We start from the raw sequence: 26773 nt of genomic DNA on the forward strand, positions 1-26773 counted from the left end.
ATTTACCATGTTGCCAAACTCTAGGAGAATTAATTTTCTTAAGAAATAAATTGTAAAAATATATTGTTTAGAGATGTGGATGTCAAAACATTTTTGGAACATGTTTTATATTGCAAGTTCTATTTAAACGGCTTTTAGAATAATTTTTCGAAAAACTTAAATTCATTTTTACAGTTCTGCGCAGTCTCAGATAGATTCATGTCGGTCACGGAGTTCTCTGTGATGTCGATAAAAAGATTTACTTTTCACCGGTCATTTTAGACTTCATCTGTTGACTAATTTCATTTCGTTTTAACTTTTTTGTATGTTTTTAACAGTAATATTTGAAGTGATATATTCTTAACCATCAAATACAAGAATAATGTAAGTTTTAAGTGTGTTGCTTTAAATAAGTGAGTATTTGCGTATGATAGGATTTAGAGGCAATATGGCGGATTATGAGTTACTATTTAACAGTTGCGTTTTGATTCTATTACGATCATTTACAACCATAGGTTTAGTAATACATAAGTTTAATGTATTTTACTATTTAATGCTAGATAACTCATATGTCATTTCGTTTTTTTTTTGTAAATGGATTGAAGATAGAGAATTAACCTCGAAGAGTGTCCGTGTATTTTTCTCATTTTTGATCAAATTTTTACATGGGATTGTATAGAGAGATAGACTAGAATCAAGGTATAATCCATCCGTTTTAAGTTTTCAAATTTCTTGAGTTGATTTTTAATTACTCTTCCTTAGATTTTAAACTAAATCATATTTTTTTCCAATAAATATTAGGTCGTACGGTGGTAGCCAAGGTGGTCGCTCTGGAAGCAGTTTTAGAGGTAATCGAGACAGCTTTTCTGGCGGCCGAGGTTCCAGAAATGGAGGTGGTACCAGCGGAAGTTTTCGAAGTGGAGGAGGCAGTAGCGGATATCGCAGTGGTGGAGGCGGCGGTGGTTTTCGAAGTGGAGGCGGTGGAAACTTCCGTAGTGGAAATGGTGACGGAGGTGGCAGATTCGGAAATAAAGGGGGAAGTGGCCCAGGTCGTGCTTTAAGGAAACCACATTGGGACATTAACTCATTGCGACCCTTTAAAAAAGATTTTTATGTACCACATCCCGCTGTTAGCAGTCGATCGCCTTACGAGGTCGAAGCTTATCGAAACGCTAAGGAAATCACTGTCGATGGTGATGTACCTAATCCAATACAGAACTTCAGTGAAGCTTGCTTTCCAGATTATGTTATGCAGGAAATACGTAATCAAGGTAAGTAGGTTTTAAAGTTCTAATGTCTGTAGTTTGAAATTCGACCATAATTCATTAATTATGTTACTTTTGTACAAGAGTAATAATAATTTTTTAAAAATTTGTTTTATTTTATTAGCTGCTAATATGGATATATAAAGTATTCATTGACATTGTTGATAGATCCAAATATTTAGGGTGGCGTCTTAAAACATTGGTTATTAATTTAAATTTCATATTGTATAAATGTTCATATGTGGGGATGGCATTTATGTATTGTTTTATTTCAGGATATGATTCACCAACACCTATACAAGCCCAAGGATGGCCGATAGCTTTAAGTGGAAGGGATTTGGTTGGAATAGCGCAGACAGGTTCTGGCAAAACCTTGGCTTATATTTTACCAGCTATTGTCCACATAAACAACCAGCCGCGCCTCAGCCCTGGTGATGGACCTATCGCGTTGATATTGGCACCGACTCGTGAACTAGCACAACAAATTCAGCAGGTAGCCACAGATTTCGGCCGATCGTCATATACGAGAAATACATGTATATTTGGCGGTGCTCCAAAGGGTCCTCAAGCCAGAGATTTGGAAAGGGGTGTCGAAATATGTATTGCGACACCTGGAAGATTGATTGACTTTTTGGAAAAGGGTACTACGAATTTGGCTAGATGTACCTATTTAGTGTTAGACGAAGCTGATAGGATGTTGGATATGGGTTTTGAGCCCCAAATTCGTAAAATTATCGAGCAAATTAGACCCGACAGACAAACATTGATGTGGTCCGCAACTTGGCCTAAGGAAGTTAGGAAATTGGCCTCTGATTTTATGTCTGTCTATGTTACCATTAACATAGGTTCAATGCAATTATCAGCTAACCATAATATTTTACAAATAGTGGACGTTTGTCAAGAACATGAAAAGGAATATAAGTAAGTTGTGCAGTTAATTTTTATAATTCAAGATTCTTAAAACGCTCGACTTACGACACCTTTTTTCTGAAATTACGCTGCTACAGGTAAGAACTATCGTTTATGAAAGGCCTGTCGTAGTCGGGCGAAAGTGTATTGGAAAACGGCTCAAAACCGAAACTGTTGCTCTATCCATATATATGAGGCTTGAGGGCGTGAATTATTACTATATCGTAAACATCATTAAAAACTGGCTTCGATCGTTTTCGCTTTAACATTTGGTAAATTTCATAATGGCCAATTTGATCCTACCTCAAAAATTTATACTTCCATGAAAAATTCTGTTTTTATGAAATGACTTAGGTTTGGCATTCATGATCAATCATAAACTTTAAATCTGATAATCATTAAAAGTTAACAATCTAAAATTTATACTGCATTTGGGATTAAATGCTTAGGTAAATAAGTGTGCATATTGTCACTTGAGAACTTGGCTCAAAATATCTGCCTGTAGAAAAATACGTCATAATTTTTTATAGCTGTATTATATTAAACGATTTATTAAAACTTGTGTGTCTAGAAAAGTAGTATGTGTAAAAAATACTTCAGAGTCAAAGTAAGTTCTCGCCTGACACCTTGCAACCATACTTTCCAGTCTTCCATAGAACGTTTAAAATCTGTTTTTATTCCACAAAAGGGCAATATAACAGAATAAAATATGCGGAAGTTCAATTTGAGGGGATTGTTAATAACAATGGGTCCTCCCAAGCAGACAGTTTGGTATGACGTTTTTGTATACATTTGTTCTTACACCTACGGTTGATCTTAAACTGTCTGATTGCTCGGAAAACAACTTCTAATAGTTGCCTAATGATATGTAAAGCTCAAGACTTTTGAAAGGGTGGAAGACTGTCATTATATAAGGGGTCTGGCAGTTGAAAACGCGTTTTATGAATTTCGTGAATAATATCGAACTCATCCCTTATATATATTTCCTTTGTGGTATACGAGGGTCACTATTTATATTTCGGGAATAGGAAAAAAAAACAAATAGTTAAGCTGCGAATATAATTTTAACTTTCGCATACGCTTAAACCAATTTTCAAAGAATTTATTCTGAATGAGATACCTTCAAAACATGATTTTTAAACGCTTCAATAGCTTCTTCGGGCGATGAAAATCGTTGACCACGCAGTTTATTCTTTACGGATGGGAACAAAAAGAAGTCATTGGGTGTCAAATTAGGGCTGTACGGCGGATGACCCATCAATTCGTGAGTGAGTGCTCAAATAGTCTCTTGTTTGGGTCGATGTGTGAGAGCTCGCATTGTCATGATGAAGAACAATCCGGCGTCTCTTGTTTGTTTTCCTTATTTCACCGAAGACTTCTGGCAAACAAATGGTTGTGTACCAATCAGAATTTACTGTTCTACGATCTTCTGGAGGCACTGTTGCAATATGACCAGTTTTTCCCTAAGAAACAGGCTACCATTTTCTTTGAAGTGCTTCCTACGCGAATAACTTTTGTTGGATTTGGTTCATCCATGTACACCTTGCTTGTACTTGCTTCATCATTTCGCACACAGCATCGATGTTTTCTGGCACAACAGCCGATTTTGGACGACCTTCACGAAACTCGTCGGACAGCGAACTACGACAACGATTGAATTCACTAAACCAGCGATACAAAGTGGTTTTTAATGGAGCTTCCTCGCCAAAAGTGAAATTAAGTTGATTGATGCACTCTTGTTGTGATAATCCACGTCGAAAATCGTAAAAAATCATCGCACGAAAATGTTTACGATTCATTTACATTTTTTGCCGAGATGAAACTTTAAACTAAATATAAAATAAACAAATAGCGTCCGTGCGACAAAATGTTCTGAGTACGTATATCGTTAACGACGGAACCGTGAGATGGACTCACGTGACAACAGTGTTACCAATTCTCGAAAAATAAATAGTGACCCTCGTACATTTGATAGTATTATGATTAGCTTATATATAAATTGATATTTTAGATTAAATCAATTGTTACAAGAAATTAGTAACAATTCCGAACCGGATGCGAAGATAATAATATTCGTAGAGACCAAGAAGAAAGTCGAACAGATAACTCGCAACATTAAAAGATATGGCTGGCCAGCTCTGTGTATGCATGGAGATAAAAGTCAGCAGGAACGAGACTATGTGCTAAAAGATTTTAGATTGGGAAAATCTACAATTTTGGTAGCTACAGACGTAGCTGCTCGTGGTTTAGGTAAGCATTCTGACAATAAATTCTATTGCTTTACTTCAGTTCTATAGTAGCATTTCAGGATCTACCAGACTGGTTTACTTATCTACTTTTAGTCACTGAATTCAAAAAATAAATTAATGTAATGTTCTTTTTTTTTAAATGAACTATTGGCGTTTGAAGGTTATCTATCAATAAGCTGCTGTTGATAATTTCTGCTCTAAAGATCTATTGGATTATATCATTTATCATATTCATCTCTGAGCTCGTCAACAAAGGTTGTCTTATAAGTTTGACTTGGGTTTTTGATCAATAATGTTTACGATTCGTTGTCTTCGAACTTTTTGGCAATCGGTTTCTTCTTTATCATTGACATAAAAAACTTCACTTTTAATTTGTTATAATCAAACTAAACCGTTGATCATTATAGCTCCCATAAGTGTTTGAAAGGCTTTTATTCTTTGTGGCGGATTTTTTCAAAACAATATAAGTAATGAATGTAGAAAAATGCCAATTAATAATTTTTACCGAAGATGATACTGAATAGAATTACCATGTATTCCTAACATGTCTATAGAATAAATTTTAAACTATTCATAAAGTCCTTCATCAATCTTGTTATTGTTTCCAATTGGTGTTTATGTGGATGATATTAACTGAGCGATGGTGCGGGGTTATATTAGCGGCTCTTTTATTTTCCTTGTCACACATTGTTTGGTGTACTAAAACCTTCTTGGAGGAAATATTATTCTGACAGTACACACAGCATACTTTTTAAAATCTGAGAATACCAGAAAACAAAAATGCACAATGTGGAGCTTAAGATAACATTAAAAATTAATTTATTTCTGTAAATGAATTGAAGTAATGAACTGCTAATAGTATCAGAATAACAAAGTACCCAGAAGAAATATGATCAACAAGAAAAGCAGATCTGTACATCTGTAGCAAGGACATCTGTAGTATTATTTGTCAATTACTTGAAGTAAAATTGCGTGAACCAAAATTTTTATATAACAAAATTTGTAATGTTCGTTTTTTTTTAATAAGCTGTATTTATATCGGTCTACGTTAGATCTTCTTAATCAGTCTGGGCATCCTTTTTTCTGTTTCAGAGGCACAAGCAGGCTGGGCGTATTCGGCACTGGCAATAAAATGACTAAAAAATCTTAACCTAATTGAGTGCCAAAGAATACGCCACATAGTTGTGTTCTAAAAAATATATGAGTTTATCATATAGGACACTTGTCTTGCGGGTGTCTCTGGCTGTCCGATCTGGGAGACCGATGGGCGCTTTTTGATGTTTGGCCGCATCAAATTGTTGTTGGCATAATATGTTTATGGCACACGGTTGAATTCCTGGTACAAGTATGTCAACCTGTCGGTCCTGCAGTGGCGTGCTGCCGTTTAAAGCAGACACGACCAAGACCACTGCAGCAGCGCAGTTTAAATTGCTACTATAGCCTAAAAAATGATAAACTCTGCTCACGGCCAGAGCAGGACTCGTTCTGGAGAGATTTCAGTTAGCGAAACGGTTAGTATTTGTTTTAATTTTTTTTATTATCTGCTTATGTCTGATGAAGAGAGCGATAGCAAACTGTAGATGCAGTATATTTTCCCGTATTATTAACATGATTGATCAATATATTTTTTTGTTAGAAAACCGTTTATTTAGTTTTCATTTGATAACTGGTATGAAAATAAGTCTATGTTCAATTCTATATATTACTATATATTCGCCTATACTGAAGACTATTATATATTGTGGATCTGGGCTTATGAATTGCAGTTGTTTTAAGCAGTAGAGGCAAAGATCATTTCAAGTGTCCAAACAACTTCAAATGTAAACTGTTGATTTAAGTCGGATAAAGAATTCATAATTACATGGTATCAGTGGTATCAACTTTTTGAAATTTTACATTTAGACTCAAGAGCATAGCTTCAGGAGTGACTAATGAAACCAAAGTATCTGTAAAAATAATCTGCTCCTTTCGCTCCGATTTAACTACTATCGAGCAACACAGTAGCCCGTGTTGTTTTGAGGCGTCTGGATAGCCACCCAATTTTCTCACACTGTTTTTTGTTGCAAAAAGTTACGGGTTATTGGTCGAGACTCCTCCCTTTCCCTTTGAACACGTAATTAACGGACGCCTCCTAACTTTCAAGTCGAATATATTCTATATTCGAGCCTATTCTGGGAATTCAATACATTTAATCTGTTTAAATTGTGCTTGGAAAGAACAATTATCAGAATATCATAGTTATAAAAAAAAAGGATTTAGTTAAGAAGATAGTAGCTAGCTGAGTCTAGTACAAATAAAAGCCCTTTAGTTCATTGTTTAAATAACTCTTTTTCTTTGGGTATATTCTTATTTTCATACCTATTGATGACAGGTTGTCCAGTAAGTTTTGCATTCAATTAAATATATTACTATTGACTGTTCGTTTATTGATTAACCAAGAGATATTTTTTAGAAAAATCCTAGGCACATTATTAGGACGTGTGAGCAATTGTTTAGTTGAAGTTTTGAAATTTGAAAGGTTATATCTACAATGGTTTCTTAATTCGTTAGTAATGGAACAAAAATACGTCGGAATGCTACTCTAAAAATACTATAATGATTTTTTGTGTCCTGTCCTCACTAAGAAGATGCTAAGGAGTAAATTACACCATACTTCGATTCCATAATGAGTTAAATTCCACAAATCAGCCAAGGTGTACGTTCCCGACTAGTTTCGTGAGTTAAAAAAAAACTGTAAAATCAAGACCACATATTGTTTAGTGCAGCTCGATGAATCATCACGAGTCATTACAACATCCACTTTATTCACCAGATTTAGTTTCATTTGACTTTTGACTCACATCTTCGGCGATCGTTTTTGATCGAAGAGATGAAGTTGCCATATTTCTAGTATTTCGGATTCCCACATGAGGGATGAAATCAACAAAATTAGATCTCTGGAATAAGAGTGTAGAAGTTTCTTTTTGAGTGATAAAACTTACTGAACAAACCAGTATATTGATTAATCGCATAACTCAATCAATTTTTACATGCACAATTCACATAATTCAAATCAAATTAAAATGTATTTTAGCAAACCAATAATATTTTTCAATGCTACGGGAACTATATGTTCTATTGGATTTAGTATATCAGTTACATTTTTTTTAAATACATCAACCGTAACCGTACATCGTAATAACATTTACAGTCACAATAATTAAAATCTTGTTTTATATATTATAATTATGATAGGACGATAGTTGTATATAAATTCTTATTTTTGTCATTAAAAAAAAAGAAAGATATTCTTGTATTTAATTGAATTATGTGAATATTTATATAGGATATATTTTCATCATATAACGATATTTTATAGTTACATGTTTTTATTTTCGAATAATAGAAATTTTTACTGCATACATATTTCTAATAATAATTCTATTTTAATTTAGATGTGGAAGGAATCAAATATGTGGTTAACTACGATTACCCAAATTCATCTGAGGACTATATTCATAGAATAGGAAGGACTGGTCGCTCAGATACTACTGGTACTTCATATGCCTTCTTTACACCAAACAACTTTCGCCAAGCTAAGGATTTGGTTTCGGTATTAAAAGAAGCCAATCAGGTTTGTATTTATTTTGTTACTTTATTTTGCACATATTAGAGCTTGGCCAATGTCTTCATTAATTTGGTTAGGTGTCGGAATTGTGCTAAATAACATTGAATTAAATAAATATTTCTACTTATTGTTTAATACTTCTAGAAGATTTATTTAATTTGCACAGTAAGTTTTTATTGAAATTTGAAAATAGCCTATATAAACTAATTGATATTTTTAACCAGTATAATTTTTTAATGAATACAACTTACTGTACTCTGGGATTTGCCTTTGTATTTTTGATACATAAGATTGATTATTTATTATGTAGGACTATTTCTAATACTCTTTGCGACCCTTTTCCCTACATAAGAATAAACAAGACCTGGAGTCTCCAGCCTTTCAATCTTACATAATAAACATATCCTAATAATCTATTAATACTTGTTTCCAGGTTGTTAATCCCAAGCTAGCAGAAATGGTATCAAGAAGTCCTGGTTATGGCGGAAAAGGAAACGGAAGATCTGGCGGTAGAGGATTTTCAGGAGGTAGGAGTGGAGGTAGAGGTCGTGGTTTTGGCGGTGGTTCAGGGGGTGGCGTTCGCAGTGGAAGTCGCAACAGTGGAGGCGGCGGACGAACTGGAGGCAATGGCGGAGGATATAGGTTAGATATATTTATTGAATATATACATGTATTTAAAACTAAAAAATGTTAAATTTATCTTTATAGCAATGGGGGACGAGGGGGGCAGAGCAATTTTAGGTCCAACAGAGAAGGAGGATCTAGATTCAGTAGTAACATCAGTGTGGGTACCCGTAACAAAAACTGTATGTATTAAAATACATCCTTCTTTTTATATGACGAATTAAAAATATATTTCTAGATAACTGAGCTGTTCTGTTCATATAGGAAATTCGGAAGTATTATATTAATCCTGATGCATTCCTTTGTGCGTCGTCTTCAATGATCAAACAGTAATTTGTGGATCAAATATTTTTTCGTTGACCATCTCCATTTAATAACCACTTACAGATTGACTTAGTAGTACTTGACCATTACTGTGATTTCATTTTTCTACTTTTATTTTTGACCTTATCTAACTTTGTAGAACTTAAATAAAATATAACACTATATGTTTTTTTTATTTATTTTATTCACTAGATTTGGTATAAATATAACCATAACATGTTTATGGAAGTTTAGATAAATAATCTTGATAAATAAAAGACCATGTTTCAGTGGGATTTGTTTAATTTCAGTTACATCATCGCTGGTTACACGATTGAGCAGTACGTCTAACTGATAAAACTTTGTTGTCAAATTGCCAGTATTGTGAATTATTGTTAAAACCCCAATATTAACCAAAAAATTATCTTTAGCGACGCGACGCATTTTTTTATGAATGATTACATAATTATCAATTATGAAACTAGGCCTCACTAGATAGCAGTTTACTCCATAAAGGTTTACGTTTAGTGCTATACTACATAGTGTTTTCTAGATTTTTTTATGGAGTTTTCTGAAATCAACCAGCGCATAAAGTCAGCATAAGCTCGGTCGCTGAAGTTCAGTAGGATCTATCTATAGGTCATTGAGTTAGTGCCATCGCCACGAACAATTTTAATTTACTTCAAAATTATTTTATTTTAAGGGAAATAAGATGCGACTTAATGAAAAGACATTTTTGGCGATCCATAGAACTGGATTTAACATGAACGATACCCGTAATTATAATCACCTTAATTCAATCATCTTAACACACTCCGCAAGATGGTCCCAATCACAATATCTAGCAGTTGGGAAGCTGCCAGAAGTTGTTTTCTATCCACTTCTGATGGAGAAGTGATAAAATTTTATCGATTGATTAAATCTAAACCCCATAAGTGAAATCGCTTTCTGGATTATGGTTGGCAGTCCAGAATAAATGACCAGTTGCTTCCTATATAGAGTAATTTTCATTAATTATCATTATAAGTAATTAGACGCCTTTCAACATTGTTAGTGATCTTGTGTCGTTAAGGACAATTTTTCAACAATAATTATGTAATGCATCGTTCCGCTGCTACAAAACGAATATTTATCAAATTCGATAACAAAATGTGTAGTTTCAATTTATATTGATTATATTAATTCATTAACACAGTTTTTCTCAACACAAGACGCAACATCAACACTTAGGGTCTCCATGAGACTAAAGTGAAAGTTAATAGATTTAATCTATTTAACATCTGGGTAGTTGTATGCTCGATTTTGTAGTCACTAGAAACGTGAAGGTTATCAGTATCCCAGAATTGGGCCTAGTGGCTTCCTGTTAAGAGGAAGATAAAGACGGAGGCTCTTTGAGTAGACTATTTTTACACTTCTGATGATACGTGTGGCGAGGGCTCTATTATGACTTTCTAATATATACTGTAATTCATAGAACTTTGTGATGATTTGAGGAACATATTATAAAAAACAAGTATGCTGTAATGTTTGAAAAATATCTATTTTAATATTACAATTTAATTATACAATAATTAAGAGAAAAACATTGTAAAGTCGCTAAAACGGATATTACAATGGATAAATATGAATGACAAAAATAATTCTGAAAAATCAAAACATAGACAAACAAGTCATCAACGCAATTTTTACTGGAAATGATTAAGTTTAAAGTCTGGTTACGTGATTATATCTGTTTCGTAAAATTCACGTTGCTGACTAAATACATGTATACCTCATAAATAAGGACTACAATAACTAATAATACAAAGAAAGAATAAGAACGATTAACAGTTGCACATATAGAATTTTTTAACAATCAATATTATAGTTATGACATTCTATTTTATGTTTTTTTTTTCAATAAATTTCAAGTTATCACATAATTCACAGAAGATATTCAATTACGAATGCTTATTTTTTTTGTTTTTATATAGATATCTATACAAAAATTGTCCAATTAAATGAAAAGCGATTTAATTACGAAAATTAAAAACCATGTGAATGTGCTAAATAAATACTACATGGGTATTTTTTAGAGATCGCAACTTAAAAGCTAACATGACTAGTTCAAAATGTTCATCAAACATTTTGAGACATCGCTACTCTAACAATTTTAAAATATTTTGACTAAAAACTCGTAAATTTTATTAACCGCATTTCAAACATTTATTTTTATTGAATGGATGGACAATATAATTTATTTGAAGCGTATAGAAGCAAGGCTTTTTAGTTGCGTAAGTTGTTCAATTCCTCGTTTGTCAAACAATGTAAAGCGTTAGCTTTCAGTTAACAAGAGCCTGACTTCATTTTGATTATTAACTCTCAGAGTTTCAGGTCATATTTTGATTAATCATTAGAAAGATTAATAAAAGCTTTGAGCCTTTAATCAAAAGTGAATAGTGAAAACTTTCTAATAAGCAAACTATCTTAAAACCTAAAAGTCTTACGGAATGTGTCTCGGACTAGGGGGGGTTACGCGGGGGGAATGTCGGAATTTATATAACCTTGCCTAGTATGGTCGGTTCATCCTTCAGGAATGTTCCTGATCTCTGGATAGTTGGTTGTGGAGGCGCAGCAGGTTTTGCATCTGAAACGAATATCATTAGTATTAACCATTTATGACAGTATCAATCTTTATTTACGTTCATTTGATCTTAATTTTCTCGGGGAGGAAGATCTTCCATCAGTTTTCAAAGGTGATGGGCTCCTAAGACTGGCTTTAATTGGAGAAGTAACTCTGCTGTCTATTTTTCTGGGTGAACTGGTTCGACTATCTGCCTTTAATGGCGAGCCGCTTCGGCTATCTGGTTTTCTACAAAATAAATTATTTGATTACGGATTATTTTCACTTTTGACTATAATATACCAACCGGTTGGAAATAGTGTCTCTTTTGCCTAAACTAGGATTTCTAGATACTGCGCTGGAACCTTTTTTCGAGTTCGGTAGAGGTCTTTGGCTTGTAAAGCTACTGGTCATGGAGCCATGCGACGAACTTGGTCGTGCGCTGCTGCTGCCTGTAGTGGAAGATGATCGGATACTTCCGCTTGACGATGGTCTCACATTTCCATTTGCAGCTGTTCGAGGCGGAGGTCTATTCGAACCTAACGGTGCGCTTTTGATTTGTCTTTGTGCATTTGCGGCAGATCGAGCGGCACTAGCAGCCGTGGGTTGAGTAAGAGTACTTCGTCGATTAGTAGATGGACTGGGTGGAACCTTAAATAACATCGATTAGTGATTGTCTAATAAACAAGAAAATTATCGTAAATTGTTAACATAACTTAATTCTACATTATCTTACTGTAGTGTGAGGACAGCTTACCTGTGGAGCTTGGGGTGTTTTGGCTGCAAGAAGTAAGCTTCTACGTAGCGATGGACTTCCACCCGGTAATCTTCCTTGGTTCATACCCGGGCTAGAATTTCGCGAAGAATCCGATGACGATATGATTGGACTTTGTGACATCGGTTTCTTAGTTCTTTGTGGCGTTGCTCGTGGTAGACGACTTTGCGGTTCAATTGATGGCGTTAGTTCCTTAATTCGACTTCTAAAAATGCATAGTAATTTTATTTTATTATCGTGATATGTACCCTTAATAACTTCACTGACCGTAAAACAGTGTCTAATCTCAGCCAAGCGTTGCTTCTAATGAGTCGATCGGCTTGATTGACCAAACACTGTTCAAGTTGAAGCTTGATCTTGTTTAGTAAGTCGGCAAATGGTCGGCTCCAGCGGGAATCCAACATTTTACAGCAACGTGAATAGCTCTTGCAGGCCTGTTCCACCCCTAGATTTTTTGCAGCGGCTAGCATCTGATCCTCGACCTGGCAAACCCCGAATCCTAATCCATTATCTAATGAGTGGAAATAAGCCGACGATAAAACTGCCGCAAAGTGTTGCCTGAAATTAAAAGGCGTAACATTGTAAGCTAAAAAATACTCTACAATGTATAGAGTGGCATTTTATTAATAATTTATCATAGTAAATGTTATTTAACGATTACTCACATAGTTATTTAATAATGCCAAATAACAAATATAGTACAACAACTACAGATACAATTATAATTAAGATATAAAATAATACTGTGCAGTAACGGCCAAGAATACTATTGCGGTATCTTCTGTCTGTCATAAAAGGAGAGTGTGTGGTATGCTGGCTAACCTTTCTCAATTCGAAATTGTGACATATAGATTAAGGGGATGAACAATACAGATATAACATATATCTCAATGGACACCAGTAACACCATGTTAAACATAGCTTAATTTACACACAAAAATCTTGCGTTATCCACTTTCAAAACCCTAATCTGTTTTGCCTGGATTTTCAGCAACTACAAAGTGTGTTGTCTACACAACAATAGACGAAATTGTGTCTATCGAAACAAACTGTCATATACGTTGCTATTATAAAGCTATCATACTGTAAGCAATTTCGACCACATACTGTTATCCTCTGTCATCCGAAAATATACGGAAATAATACGGTCTTGAGAATGATATATTAAATTTTTAGTATCATCCAAGATCATTGTAAAGTATGATCATCCCTTAATTCAAGCGAAATCATAATAAATATAATAATAAAACTATTATATATATACATAATAAACCTGGTACAAAATAAATTGATTTCTCTAAGAAGTTATCCAATGCAATGGAATAAAATTTTTAAGAGAAACTACTTGGCCAAATATCAACTTGGTCTTAACCAAAGTGCAAAATTGATTCACAGATAATATAGAAAAGTGGGTTACAGAACACACAGGTTGCTTTACTAATTTTTCTCTGGATGAATTAATTTGCATTTATGCTTATATGAAAAAAATTATTTGGCTTTATACAGCACAATGCATTACCATCTTCTAATGATGTGATCTCTCTTTTAAATTGATTGTTTTTTTTTAATTAACGAAGGTGTTACAATAAAGGCTAATGAAGACTTGTTACAATTAAATCAATCTGAGACTAATATGTAGAAATTTGATGTTAATGTGGAAGAAAACTGTGACTATTTAATCAAAACGGAGCCTTGAAAGTATTGTCCAGAGAAATAGATTAATCAGTTTAAACTAGATTATAAGAAACATTATATTAACTTTTTTTTAAACGCGCACCCAGCATTTTCTGCCAAAATTAATTAAAAACAATATTAAGCTGTACTTGAAGATGGTTATAAACTTTGATAACTTTTCAACTAATATGAATATTGCCAACAGAGAGACTTTTTTAAATGTGGTAAAATGAGGGACACAGTTGAAATAGAATTATAAGATTTTGTGTTGGAAAACGGACCCAGCAGCGGATTCAAGATTCTCAGTCTCAGTTAATCGCTGTAAATTGGGCTAACTATTTTTAGTTGTTTATTACCTATGATATAAATGACAGGCATCTGAAAGCTGAAGAACTAATTGTGATACTGGTTCAGCCCATCTCATGTTCGGTAATGTTGCCAGAACTTTGTCACATTCCAACATAGTATCGAGGACCTAGAAACAGACAATACATAATATGACTGAGATTTGTTGTTGTGATGTTTTACCCTTTCAGGACTCATATGAACTACATGCTGTTGATAACATTTTTCTCGTAGTTCTCTTGGTAAACTAGCGAAAGCTCTGCTTGGCCACACACGTACGAAATGTTGCGTTATCCACTGAAGGCATTTTTGGTATAAGTCGTCCAGTCCATAAGCGGCTGATAATGGAAGCACCTCCAAGATACCAGTACAACAACCTTGAAGGTATATAAGTTATAGTGCAAGTTAGTGCATTTTTTTGTAGTAACATACCGGCACAGGGTTTGTGAAAATTATGACAATGTCTCTGTTTCAAAGCGTGCTCTACGACTTCTTTTAAACCTTCTAGACCTAGCATATCAGCCAGGGAAGCCAGTTCTACAAGACTGATGGAGTCTGGAACGTGAGCAGCTCCACTATAAATATGGCATAAGGAAAAGTGGACAGACTCATATGAAAAACCCTGAAAATGAAAATAGCAACTTTTAATGTCATATAGAGAAACGTAATGTATAACAAAAATAAATTTTTCGTTTCGTAAAATTAAATGGTGAATGCGCCAATGCAGTCAAAGTGAAGAATATTTATTATCTTTAGTACCATAACATAATACTCTGGAGACTAATTTATATACCTTGATAAAAAAAAGAATATATTTCTAGATCGCCTTGATAATTTTTATTTTTTTAGCTTAACTTATTTAGTTTATATTTATTAGCAACGTGTTGATAAATATTTCATTGTAATTGTTTATTTGGTATCAAGAAATGAATAACAATGGTAATTATTTTATTTATCCTTCTATAACTTTGTAATAAAAATTAATAATTCATGTGTGATATATATTATAATGATAATAATGTCTTTGAACCTCAACGAATGTCATCTCACTTTGAATTTTGATGTTGACTGTTGACTTTTTGAGTTTGACGTTGAATGTTGATGGGTGTATATTCGAACAAATTGTTCAGGATAAATTTCGCTTGATCTTATTTGGTTACAAATGTGATCGAGATATTTTAATATACCATGAAAAATGGTATAATAAAATATATCCATATTTACATATAAATATATATATATAAGAGATAAATGATTTATTTACTTTATTTGTATTTGATTTTTTGGAAGCTAAAACAAAATTTGCCATGTATTGTGACTTGGGAAATACATACTGATGTATTTATCTCGTACTCGCTTTGTTTGTGTATTGATGCAAGTACAACCGAATAGTAGTAAGTGTATTGGAGTGATGACAGACTATAAAATATGTTAAATTCTGTTTAGTAGTTTGGATGAATATTGAGTGAAATTAAAGTGTCTGTTATAAACCACATTTTAATATAAATCGTGATCAGTCAGTTTTAATAAAAACAAAAATAAACAAATTTTTTATTATCATGGAAATTAAGTTCGAACGAAGTGTGGGTTGAATGAAAATTGGTAGAAGTTTACAATGAGTAATGCCATTTGAGTTTGATCAAAGTACACTTTCTTGCTATTAAACAAAGGTTATTTAAAAAAATGATACCGAAATAATTTATTATTAGTGCCATCTATCTGCCATAGTTTAAATATTAAAAAGTTTTTTAATAATTGAAAAACGAATAATTTTGATATATCGTTCCCTGAACAAACTCTTCTCTTAAATAACTTCCCTTTTCCTACCTTTCAAAATTAATGATCACGGTTATCCAGAAGAAAGTTTGTTTCAGTACTAAGAAAGTTTGTAAACTATTAAGTTAATAGATATTTAATTCAATTGCCTACCGTCAAAGGGCTATTAAAATTCCTCAGATTATGTGGGTGATATAACTAATAAAAACCTTTTCTATATCTATATAGAACAGGAAGTTTTGATTTGTGTTTGCAGAATGGTATAAATGGCTTTTGAAACGATGAATGCAAATTTAATTTAATGCTATTTAAATTAGATTAAGATCACAATATATAGAATCATAATACTATTGTTTATATATATATATATATATATATATATATATATATATATATATATATATATATATACATTTATATATTTTAAGTAAATCTTGTGTTCAATAATAGATGGCCCTATCATATTAAAAACAGGCATGGCAATAAGATTCCCCAAACTTCTTGACTTGACGAATCTAATGTTAGCTGATATGGCTTGAGAATTATTGAAGAAGAACCAATGGCAACTTAAGGGTATCCAGTTAGAGCAAGTGCGGGAGTTTTAAGTATTTAGGATCAGTAACAGTAGAAAAAAAGTGGCATCTACTGCTTAAATACTGAGCCAAGCTGCTTTTGCTTTTCTAAGATGGTACGTGAAGAAAAAATATTACAATCAAGACTAAAACACCTTCCTTTTGCTAACACTTCTGCTCTTCTGCTTCTTCTTAAAGCAAATTCTACATATTTCTCTGCTAGATTGCATTAAAAATAAGATTCGGCTGAAGTTTCCCAGGGTAGTGTCTTGGGATCAGTCCTGTATCTGTTCTACACTGCTGATATCCCAACAAGAGAAGAAACAGTACGTGGAACATTTGCCGACGACATAGCTATCATGGCAAAACATGATCTTTGTCTAAGGCTATAGAAAAAATACAAGTGGAAGTCAACAAGACTTACAAATGGACTAGAGATTGGTAATTACAACTTAATTGCTTCAAATCTGTCCATGTTAATTTTGCTTTGCGTCGATATATCAAAATCTTAATTATATTACTTGGCGGATGTCCGATTCCTCAAGCAGAATCAGCTAAATATTTCGGCATCCATCATATCGATATCGAACTGTACTAGTTAGTCGGAAGATACTCTTAACTTGACCTAAAATCAAAGAGATTAGTTTATCAGTCAATCATAAAGGCAATTTGGATCTCTGGGGTGCAAATATGGAGTTGAATTAAAATATCAAACCAATTAGTAATCCAACCCAAAACAACGTTATACGATTAATTACCAATACTTATTGCTAAGTAACCAATGAAGAACTGGACGATAACCACGAAATCAAATGGATTTACTAAGTAAGTAATCCAGGATTTCTCCTTAAATGTCTAAATAAGGTTACTAAATCACAGGAACGTGGAAGCAATACACGCTACTGGACAACACGCAGGAAATTGAAGCGAATAAAACCACACGAGTGTATAAGTGTTACCTTTAACATACAGCTCAAGTAGTTCAATTTTATTTTAACTTGGGAAATACATAGTGATCCACTAAACCCGTATTTGCCGCGTTTGTGTATTAAAGAAACTACAACAGTAATAAATGAATTTGAAAATGAAACCAAGATTGTACTAAGCATATATAATGTAAGATGTAATTAACAAAAAAAAATTGTTTCAAAATTACATTTTGAATCAAGATTAAGATTTGGAATATTTGAAAACAAATGAAATAAGTGAAAATTGGAAGAAGAAAATATAGGTATATTCATTTTGTCAGATGCAATTTTTTTTTTTATATATTTTAAAGTCTTCTTTTACCAACTATGGGTTTATCTGGACTGGGCCTAAAGTTTAAAAACGTGGGCTTCGAACCACGGTCCTCAGCATTAAGCCTACCGACTGGCGAGTGACCAATTTTAGAAATCATCCCAGAAGACATCCGGTCTTACCCAGCTTGGTTACTGGCGTGGGATTATTTTCCTTGTAGGATTTTACGCTCTTGCCTAGAACATTCACAAATTTTAAACACTACAAAAACCGATAAATTTACGACCATGCCCCAGCAGGATTCGAACCCGCGGCTATCGCAACAGTAGGAGGACCGTCCCATCCACCTTTACCACTGCGCCATCAAGCCGGCTCTCAGATCCAATTTAAATTTTAATCCGACTGAATTTTTTAAATTCTTTAAATCCTTTAAATGCTTACCTTTCATCGGTTTTGAGCACAGGAAATATAAGATTAAATTGGAATTGCAGTTACTAATTTTTTCCGTAACGATTGTTAACTTGATTACGGTTATCACGACAAAGCAACTATGACAAATTATAAGCTGACATAAAACGCTTAGTATTTCCGTCGGAACTCCAGAATAAAAAGTGTGTAAAGACTCTTCTGTTCTGCCGTCTTGTATAAACATTTAAAAGCTTAATTATGATATATAAATATATTATTGTAGTATATACTATTTGTCAAGTAATTACAAACATTTCATTTATCTACTGTTACAGCGATTTTCCGGATTCAGAGGAAATATAAAAATAATTTTAAAAGCCATTAAAACGATTTCTTGGTTCGAAAACGAGGAATTCAAAGCATGCAAGGATTCACAAACAAATACGAAATTTATCCAAAAATTCATGTCAACATGAGAAGGTGAATGACATTATTTTTGAATATTCATTCCACATTATTATGATGGATAAATAGGCAGATTCAAATATATAGTCATAATTTTTTGTTATTCTGCATAGACAAATTGTTTTTCACACTTGTGGTGTTAAAAGTTCTGGGACAAAATGTGTCTGCAAATGAAACTTATTTGCCTCCGAGGTAATCTATCGGCTTTAAAATATTAAGAAGCAACTTTTCCTTTCTCACTAATGAACTACTAAAATCGTACGAAACACTGTTATTGGCCCGCAGAATATAAGAACTGTTTCAACTGCATTTTGTAAAACATGTTAAGAATATTTAGACGACTGGTTGGACGAATTATTGGCTTACGGCTTGTAGCCACGTTTATTAACTAGGCGATATTTCGCAATTGTTACAGATAGCAACTTCATTTTTAACCAAGTACTTGTCACCGCTAAGTGATCAGTCGATGCGGACTCTGCTTTTTCATTGTCCGTTATCCATTTTTTATGGTATGTCACATAATGTTGGTCTTATTGCCATTGTCTTTGTTGAGATTATAAAAACTTGATGTATCTCTCAATGCTCTCGATGTATTCTCTCAAAATAGCCTTGTGGGGTAGCTAATGCCTCGACTGAACACCTGTCAAAACGAATGTTGTGACTGGTATCCATTTAGTATTCAGTCAAACCTGCTAATATTTTCAGCCATATCGTGTGCTTTTCGTGCTCCTAGTTTCTCCTACATAAACATTTCTACACTCAGGGGACCTTGAACACACCCGTTAGCTTCAGCTAACACCTAAATTTGGGATTAGGGAGCTTCGGAGATATCTTTCTGTGGTTTTTGAATTTAACTTTGATATAGTGGGATCTTAGCATCTTTCCAATAGGATTTGCTGTGCTTTAAATACACGGAAGAACTGCTGGGAAAACTTTTTCAGTCTTATCTTCTTCTGCTTCCCTTTATGTACCAAGCCTGTAAATATTGGTTTCGACGATTTAAAAGTAGTGATTTTGACACCGGAGACCAGACCAGACCAGAAAAATTTAAAAGACGAAGATTTGTGGGTATTACTCGATAAAACAATCAATGGAGATCACTGTCAACTACAATTGATGCGTTTGATTTGAGCACTGCGTCAAAAACACTCGGAATACGAACAAAGACACAAGAATGTTTTTCTTCAGCATGAGAACAGTCGACCACATGTTGAAAAACCGCTGAAAAAATACTTAGAAATATTAAACATGGGAAGTGCTACCCCACCACCAGTATTTTCTAGACATTCCTCCTTTTGATTACTACTTGTTCGGACATATGAGTCGTGATTTGTCTAAACAACGTTTCACCTATTTGAAGATACCAAAAAACTTTCGATTCGTGGATAGCCTCAGAAGATACATGGTTCTTTCAAGATGGAATCCATAAATTGCTTGAAAGATGGGAAAAGTAGCGGCTATCGATGGACAATACTTGGAATAAAGTACATCGTTCCAATTTTTCACAACAACAAATTAAAAACAGAATGCTTTAAAACTAATTTATAGGCGTAATAGTAGGTTGAATTGGATCCATTGGATCTTACTGCACATTTGGAAGATCATTTTATTTATTTCTTTTGAGCAGTATCCATTTTGAAAAATATATTACACACATCTGAAAAATAAAACACGAAAAAGTGAGTTACTAATAGCGCATGAATATTTTAGTAGGAATTACGTTTACTAGCATTATTATTATTATTAAGATACGTAATTGTTTGATGAGTTTTAACTTATTTGCAACTATATTTCAGAAGAAAAATTATTAAATATAACCTATGAAGTATATTACAGCTGAAGGTTATTGGATGAAGTTATTTCATTAAAAAATGTCGGTGTTAACAATCTCAACTGTACCAATTTTTGCTTATGCACATCCATATTATAAATAATATAACATCAATAGCCCGAATAAAACAATAATACCTATAGTTTTATTTACAAAGTACCACGTGCATATCCTCAATTCCGACATATACAATATACGACAAAAATACTTTCTCATAGTAATTTTTAACCTATTCAACTTTGGCACTGATTCATTCGATTCAATAAGAGATTAAAACACCACGACATTAGACAGTCGCGATAAAAGCAAATTTTTCCTTTTCGTATAACGATGACAATGACGAATAAGCAGCGAGAGTTGTCCGACAACGCTAATGGTCTGAAACTGTGTCGACGGACGTACGAAAGTAAAAGTACCTTCAAGACATTATAAATATACTTTTATTTTTGTCCAAAGTTAACATTGGCACAAGCTATGAAATAACACCTTCGAAAAACCTGTGAAAAACGCGTTTATAATAAATAGAAACTATGGTCTAGAATTAATAGAATAATGTGTTTGACAGAAAGTGCAGAACTACGAAAAATGCACCGAATTTATATATTTGTTAACTAATCGCTTTGTTAAAAGGGAAAAAGAAGAAAATTGTATTCTTTGAAACTGAATCCTTTTTAAATGTTGACCTGAGCTTAGATTTTTCTCACGTTTTGATGCGTTTAATGACACTTTGAAAGTGAGTAATCATGGTATCATAAGCTATTAATATGACGCTATATCGAAAAATTGAGTGATTTTGGTGTCAAAGGAGATTCGTTTGATGCCCAAGTTGATCTATTAATAACTAACTACTGAATCTATGACTACTTACACAGCAGTCAAGGCTTTAACAACCTAATGAAAGGAACGATCCGTTGAAAATGCCTGGAATATTTAAATTAAAAAGTCCTACTATTTTCTAAATTATATTTGCCTGCTGTATTTGACCAGTTACTACTGAGATACTTCAAAACCAGAGGCCAATAATGGCAGTTGCAGCGACTGCAGTTGCTTTGCCAGATAACAGACAGAAAGAGGTAGCAAATATCCATTCCATATTAATTTTATGTTATTTGGGCAACTATTAAACTTATTTTCCAAGCAGCCAGATAGTTTCGAAGGTTATTCTCGATTTGAATCCACTGCCAGATATAACTGAAGATCAGTAAACGAAAGTTTTATAAAATGATATAACTATAACTACATTTTAATATATTAGGTGCTTACATGTCCTTTTTCCCTTTAAAAACATCGAAATTCGATAAATATATATTTCCCATACATTTTTACAACGTACTCCCATATTTCTTCCCAACTTTCTCATCAATACCGTATAGAAAGAATGATGTTGGTTTGGCAGTGATCCGGCGAAACTTCCCATTGGAACTGGAATATCTTTCACAACTCTTGCAATGTGTGACCGAGCGTTGTTATGCAAGAGTGTGACTTTTCCGATTATTGTTCAATTTGTCGAGCTGACGTCCGCAGACATTTGCGGTAATAGTTTTGTTCGGTTTCAGCAGCTACATCGTAACGATCCCATCATATGCAAGACCTTATGGCTATGGATATTCCGTTTTCCTAGCGCTGTGGATGGATATGCTGCACTAACCAAAGACTTTTTGTTCTTGAGATGGTCGTAGTCCATTTTTCACCGTCAGTCGTAATACGTCATAGATATTTTTTTTGGCTGGCAAGCAATTAAACTGCGGTGTTCGGTGTAATTATAAGAAGACATTCTTAGTTAATTTCGGATCTTTCCCAATGCATGTAAATGTTTGAAAACAGTTGATTCAACTACTAAACCGTCTAAAAGTTATTTGAGAGTTTGCTTTGGGTTTTTGTCTAATAAGTCTTGCGATTCGAACTTTTTGGTTGACCAGGCTGTTCTTTACAGTGACATCAAAATCTCCACTTTTAATTTGATGAAACTAAAACCGACACTTGGGATATGATGGAGGGGTACCATCATAAGTTTCTAAAAGTATATGATGGAATGGGCTTCGGCAGCAGATTTCTCCAAATCAAATGACAAATGTAATTAATGTTAAAAATGTAATTGAGCATAATTAATATATTTTTTTACGATAATTTATTCATATACGTGTCAAACACCAATTAATAATATACCACAAAAATCTCGGGCGTAATAAAGAAACCGTGTTTTTTTTTGCTCAAAATTGGCTTTATTCATCAACGTAATCTCCATCAAGAGCCACACCATTATTCCAGCGCCGCTGTAACATTACAATACAACTTTTGTAGAACGATTTATTTTTTTGCCTCAACATCGGCCTGTCAACAGTTACCAGTCTCCAGATGACAATCGTTTTGATTCCAGAGTGAACTGATGCATCCATGTTTCGTCCAATGTCACATATCGTCGCAACAACTCCGGTTTATTACCTTTAAACACGGCTAAACACTGCTCAGAAACATCAACACGTTCTTGTTTTTGGTCCACAGTGAGCAAACGCGGCACCCACTTTGAACAGAGCAAAACGATTTTGTCGATTTTTTTGATGTTTTCTGGTGTTACCACTACATTTGGACTTCCACTACGTTCTGCATCATCGATGTCTCTGCGACCATGTTTGAAGTCAACAAAACAACGTTTTATTGTTGTTTCTGATGGAGCGGAGTACTTATAACACTTTTTAAGCCATTGCTTTGCTTTAGAGAGAAAAAAAAACTAATACCAACACACCAGTTTGGGTTTATTAACAAGCACTCAACAATTGACCAGGTCCACAGAATAACAGATGTTATTGAAAAAGCATACGAAAGTAAAAAAGTATGCTCAGCTTTATTCTTAGATGTAGCACAAGCCTTCAATAATGTTTGGCATTAAGGCTTTGTTCAAAAACTACAGAAAATGTTACCAAAGGAACACACACACCGAACTATTAGAATCGTACATTATAACCAGAATGTTTAAAGTCAAACAAAAAGAAGCTTACTCTACAATAAAAGAAGCTAAAGCAGGTGTACCACAAGGAAGTGTACTGGGACCAATGCTTTATCCACTCTACACTTAAGATAGACCACAAATGGAGAATATTACGATGCCTACATTTGCTGATGATACTTAGATTATAGCTGTCGGAGACAATAGTAAAGAAGCCTCACGAAAATTACAACAGGCAAGTGATAATATAAAAAATTGGACACAAGCTTGGAAAATTATTAAAAACATTAACGAAAGGAAACCTGTGCATGTGCACTTCACCTACAATCAGACCGTACAAGCACCAATAACATTAAATAACACTATCATTCCATATAGCAACAACGCTAAATATCTCGAAATGAATCTTGATGCAAATCTTCGCTGGAAGGAACATATAAAGAAGAAAATAATTGAAATTGAAATATAGGAAAATGTACTGGCTAATTGGAAGAGAATCACAATTACCAGTACATAACAAATTGCTATTATATAAGCAAATATTGAAACCTATATGGATATACGGAGTTCAATTATAGGAATGTTCTACAAAGAATAACATAAATAAAATACAAATTTTTCAGAACAAAGTCCTGAGGGGTATTGTGGGTGCACCCAAATATTATAGGACTATTACCCACATCGAGACCTTCAGATATCCACAATCAGTCAAGAAATCAAGAGAATTGAAAGGGAGAATGAGGAAAGACTCCATTCTCATGAGAATATTGAAGTATTGCAGCTTTTGGATACCACCAGAACATGACATAGACTCAAAAGAATTAAACCATCTGATCTTGTGTAGTGAGGTGCATATAATAAAAAATACAGCACATGTGTGACAGTGACATGTATAAACATTATTTCACCAGAGACTGAGATGGGTCCTCCTAGTTATATACCTAGATTTAAGTTATCATAAAGACAAATTGTAGGTTAGTCGGAAACGACTAGTAACAATGTAATAATTAAATCATAAAAAAAATTGCTTTGCTCGAACGGCAATTTTCCTATCAAGAAGCAGTGTAAAATTAAAACACGAAATTGTTTTTGATGCATTGTTTTGAACATAACAAAAGTAGTGTCACGCTTAGCACAATAACTTATAAACTTAGAATGAGTAGAGTAATATCATGAAATTTTAACAGCTTTCTTTTGAACGTTAGTACTAACTAAAAAGCGGCGAATGCAATCATCATATTTTGTGTGCATTTCGTCGTACGTAGTCTACTTTTTATTGGTTTTAACCATTTATATCAAATGACTTAATGACTTATGATTCAAATGACTTATTTCAATGACTCAATTTCGTTTTAGCGGGGTTCACAAAAAAAAACTATACTATTTAATCAATAATTATTTATTTCAAATGTTCATTATACTTTAATGTCCTCCCAAAATTATTTGACCCTCATATATATAACAACGCTGTTTCATTATTTATAAAACTACTAGACTTAATTACTAAAGTAATAATTACGTTTATTATAAATCAAAATACATTATTATTGTGAAATCAAGTTAAATGTTCATATTGTCCAGTATACCATCTCAGTTACATCATCTTATGTTAGACGTATAATAAACGTGTACTCTATCGATACATCTCTTCAACGAACTGTTAAAAATAACGTGTTTATGTCTGAAGGTCTGATAAAGATCGATCGTTGCATTATTATTATAATAGAAGTGAATGGTGAAACTTATAATTTTCAAATAAAGTTGATTTATGTACACAGATGGGTCTGTAATCTATTATTTGACATTGAAGTTGATATATTCAATGTGACGAACGCTGCCATTATAACAAAGATAATCGTGACTTGTGTCTTTATTCTAGTCATATAGTTTAATTTATGACTCTTGCTAATAATAACTTTAATTCACTTAAAAAATCATGTGCCGTAAATATTGCAAAGGATATATGGTTAAAAAGCCGATTCTCAATAATAATTAAGTAGGTCTTAGAGAGTCATATTTTTTAATTATATTGATACAATTATAGATTATATATTAAATATGAAACTAGACTAAATAACTAAATAAAACGAATAATTGTTCAATGGCTCTTTTATATTTGTTGAAAGTTGTACATAAATATCTCAGAAAACCATTATTTTTATAAATTCGACTTTATTGATCAAAACGCTGAAGAACGATATCTTAACTTCTCTTTCTTCTCTGCTGGGTCTCTCTTTTTTATTTTTGAAGCCTTTTTGTAGAAATATATGTCTATTAATAGACTTCAGTTTCGAATATCACTTCCTTCTAGGTTATTACTATATAGCTAAATTTATTTACCTAAAGTATCTTTTTCTGCCAATTTTCCAATCGTTATTTCAGAATAAGATACGGTTCCAAATATTTTGAAATTCTAAACCCATCCAACACAAGGTGGATCTACAGTCCTTGGGCCAATATTGTATTTACTCTATACTAGTGATATCCTTATGTGTAAAAGAGTAATAATATTTGCGATCAAAGGAGATTGCGAGATCACAAAAATGTAGAAGTAATACAGCGATTCGACAACAGTGGTTTTACTCGGAGATTGAAGCGAAAAAAACCCTTTGAATTACTAAAGTTAAGCTACGACTGAAAATTGTGCCATGTTTTGAAAATATGTGGAGTGTACCAGTCATCCATTAATACGAGTACATCCATCCAATGTTAATTAAATTTAGGCCTGAAATCCTAGATCTGGCCTTGTATGAACAATATGAAGGAAAAATTACTATATATATATATATATATATATATATATATATATATATATATATATAAATTATATTTTATATATATATATATATATATATATATATTTTTCCTTGATATTGTTTACTATTACTATATATATATATATATATATATATATATATATATATATATATATATATATATATATATATATATATATATACATATATAAACATGGCACAATTTTCAGTCGTAGCTTAACTTTAGTAATTCAAAGGGTTTTTTTCGCTTCAATCTCATTCTTCATTTTTCTTTTTTCATTTTCATTTTCTGAATCATTATTCAGATCATTACATTTAATCCACATTTTCATCGACTTGTTGGAACGGGAATTGATTTTTTATTCGCGAGGTGGTATTTTTTTTATTTATATGGTCAATTGATTCGATAGATATATGTAATATTGGTAA

General features: G+C 33.0%; 2 protein-coding genes across 3 annotated transcripts in view; one reads left to right on the plus strand and one right to left on the minus strand.

Moving 5' to 3' along the window:
• The first annotated feature begins 172 nt into the window (after positions 1–172).
• Positions 173–9121, plus strand: LOC143198237 (uncharacterized). Its single transcript, XM_076407364.1, has 8 exons — positions 173–363; positions 781–1250; positions 1520–2165; positions 4165–4403; positions 7837–8015; positions 8443–8651; positions 8718–8815; positions 8872–9121. Coding segments are annotated over exons 1-8 (1851 nt in total). The 5' UTR covers positions 173–361; the 3' UTR covers positions 8880–9121.
• A 1336-nt stretch (positions 9122–10457) lies between these two features.
• The window catches only part of LOC143198238 (uncharacterized), a 126461-nt gene continuing 110145 nt past the window's right edge, over positions 10458–26773 (minus strand). For both annotated transcript variants that reach the window (XM_076407365.1, XM_076407366.1), the window contains exons 4-11: positions 14765–14954; positions 14516–14709; positions 14344–14462; positions 12581–12871; positions 12296–12518; positions 11846–12189; positions 11618–11787; positions 10458–11562 (exon numbers count right to left, since the gene is read on the minus strand). In XM_076407365.1, coding sequence (XP_076263480.1) covers positions 11471–11562; positions 11618–11787; positions 11846–12189; positions 12296–12518; positions 12581–12871; positions 14344–14462; positions 14516–14709; positions 14765–14954 — 1623 coding nt within the window. In that variant the 3' untranslated portion in view covers positions 10458–11470. The remainder of the gene's footprint in view (positions 11563–11617; positions 11788–11845; positions 12190–12295; positions 12519–12580; positions 12872–14343; positions 14463–14515; positions 14710–14764; positions 14955–26773) is intronic.

Source organism: Rhynchophorus ferrugineus, unplaced genomic scaffold (assembly GCF_030347505.1).
Source record: "Rhynchophorus ferrugineus isolate W39M unplaced genomic scaffold, kcgeb_rfMv2 rfM6, whole genome shotgun sequence".
Lineage (NCBI taxonomy): Eukaryota > Metazoa > Arthropoda > Insecta > Coleoptera > Curculionidae > Rhynchophorus > Rhynchophorus ferrugineus.

What these genes read in the sequence shown, in the direction of transcription:
- LOC143198237 (XM_076407364.1), top strand. An exon ending in GCAGGAAATACGTAATCAAG is followed by an intron (nt 1,251 to 1,519) that starts GTAAGTAGGTTT and finishes GTTTTATTTCAG; the next exon opens with GATATGATTCACCAACACCT. An exon ending in GAACATGAAAAGGAATATAA is followed by an intron (nt 2,166 to 4,164) that starts GTAAGTTGTGCA and finishes TTGATATTTTAG; the next exon opens with ATTAAATCAATTGTTACAAG.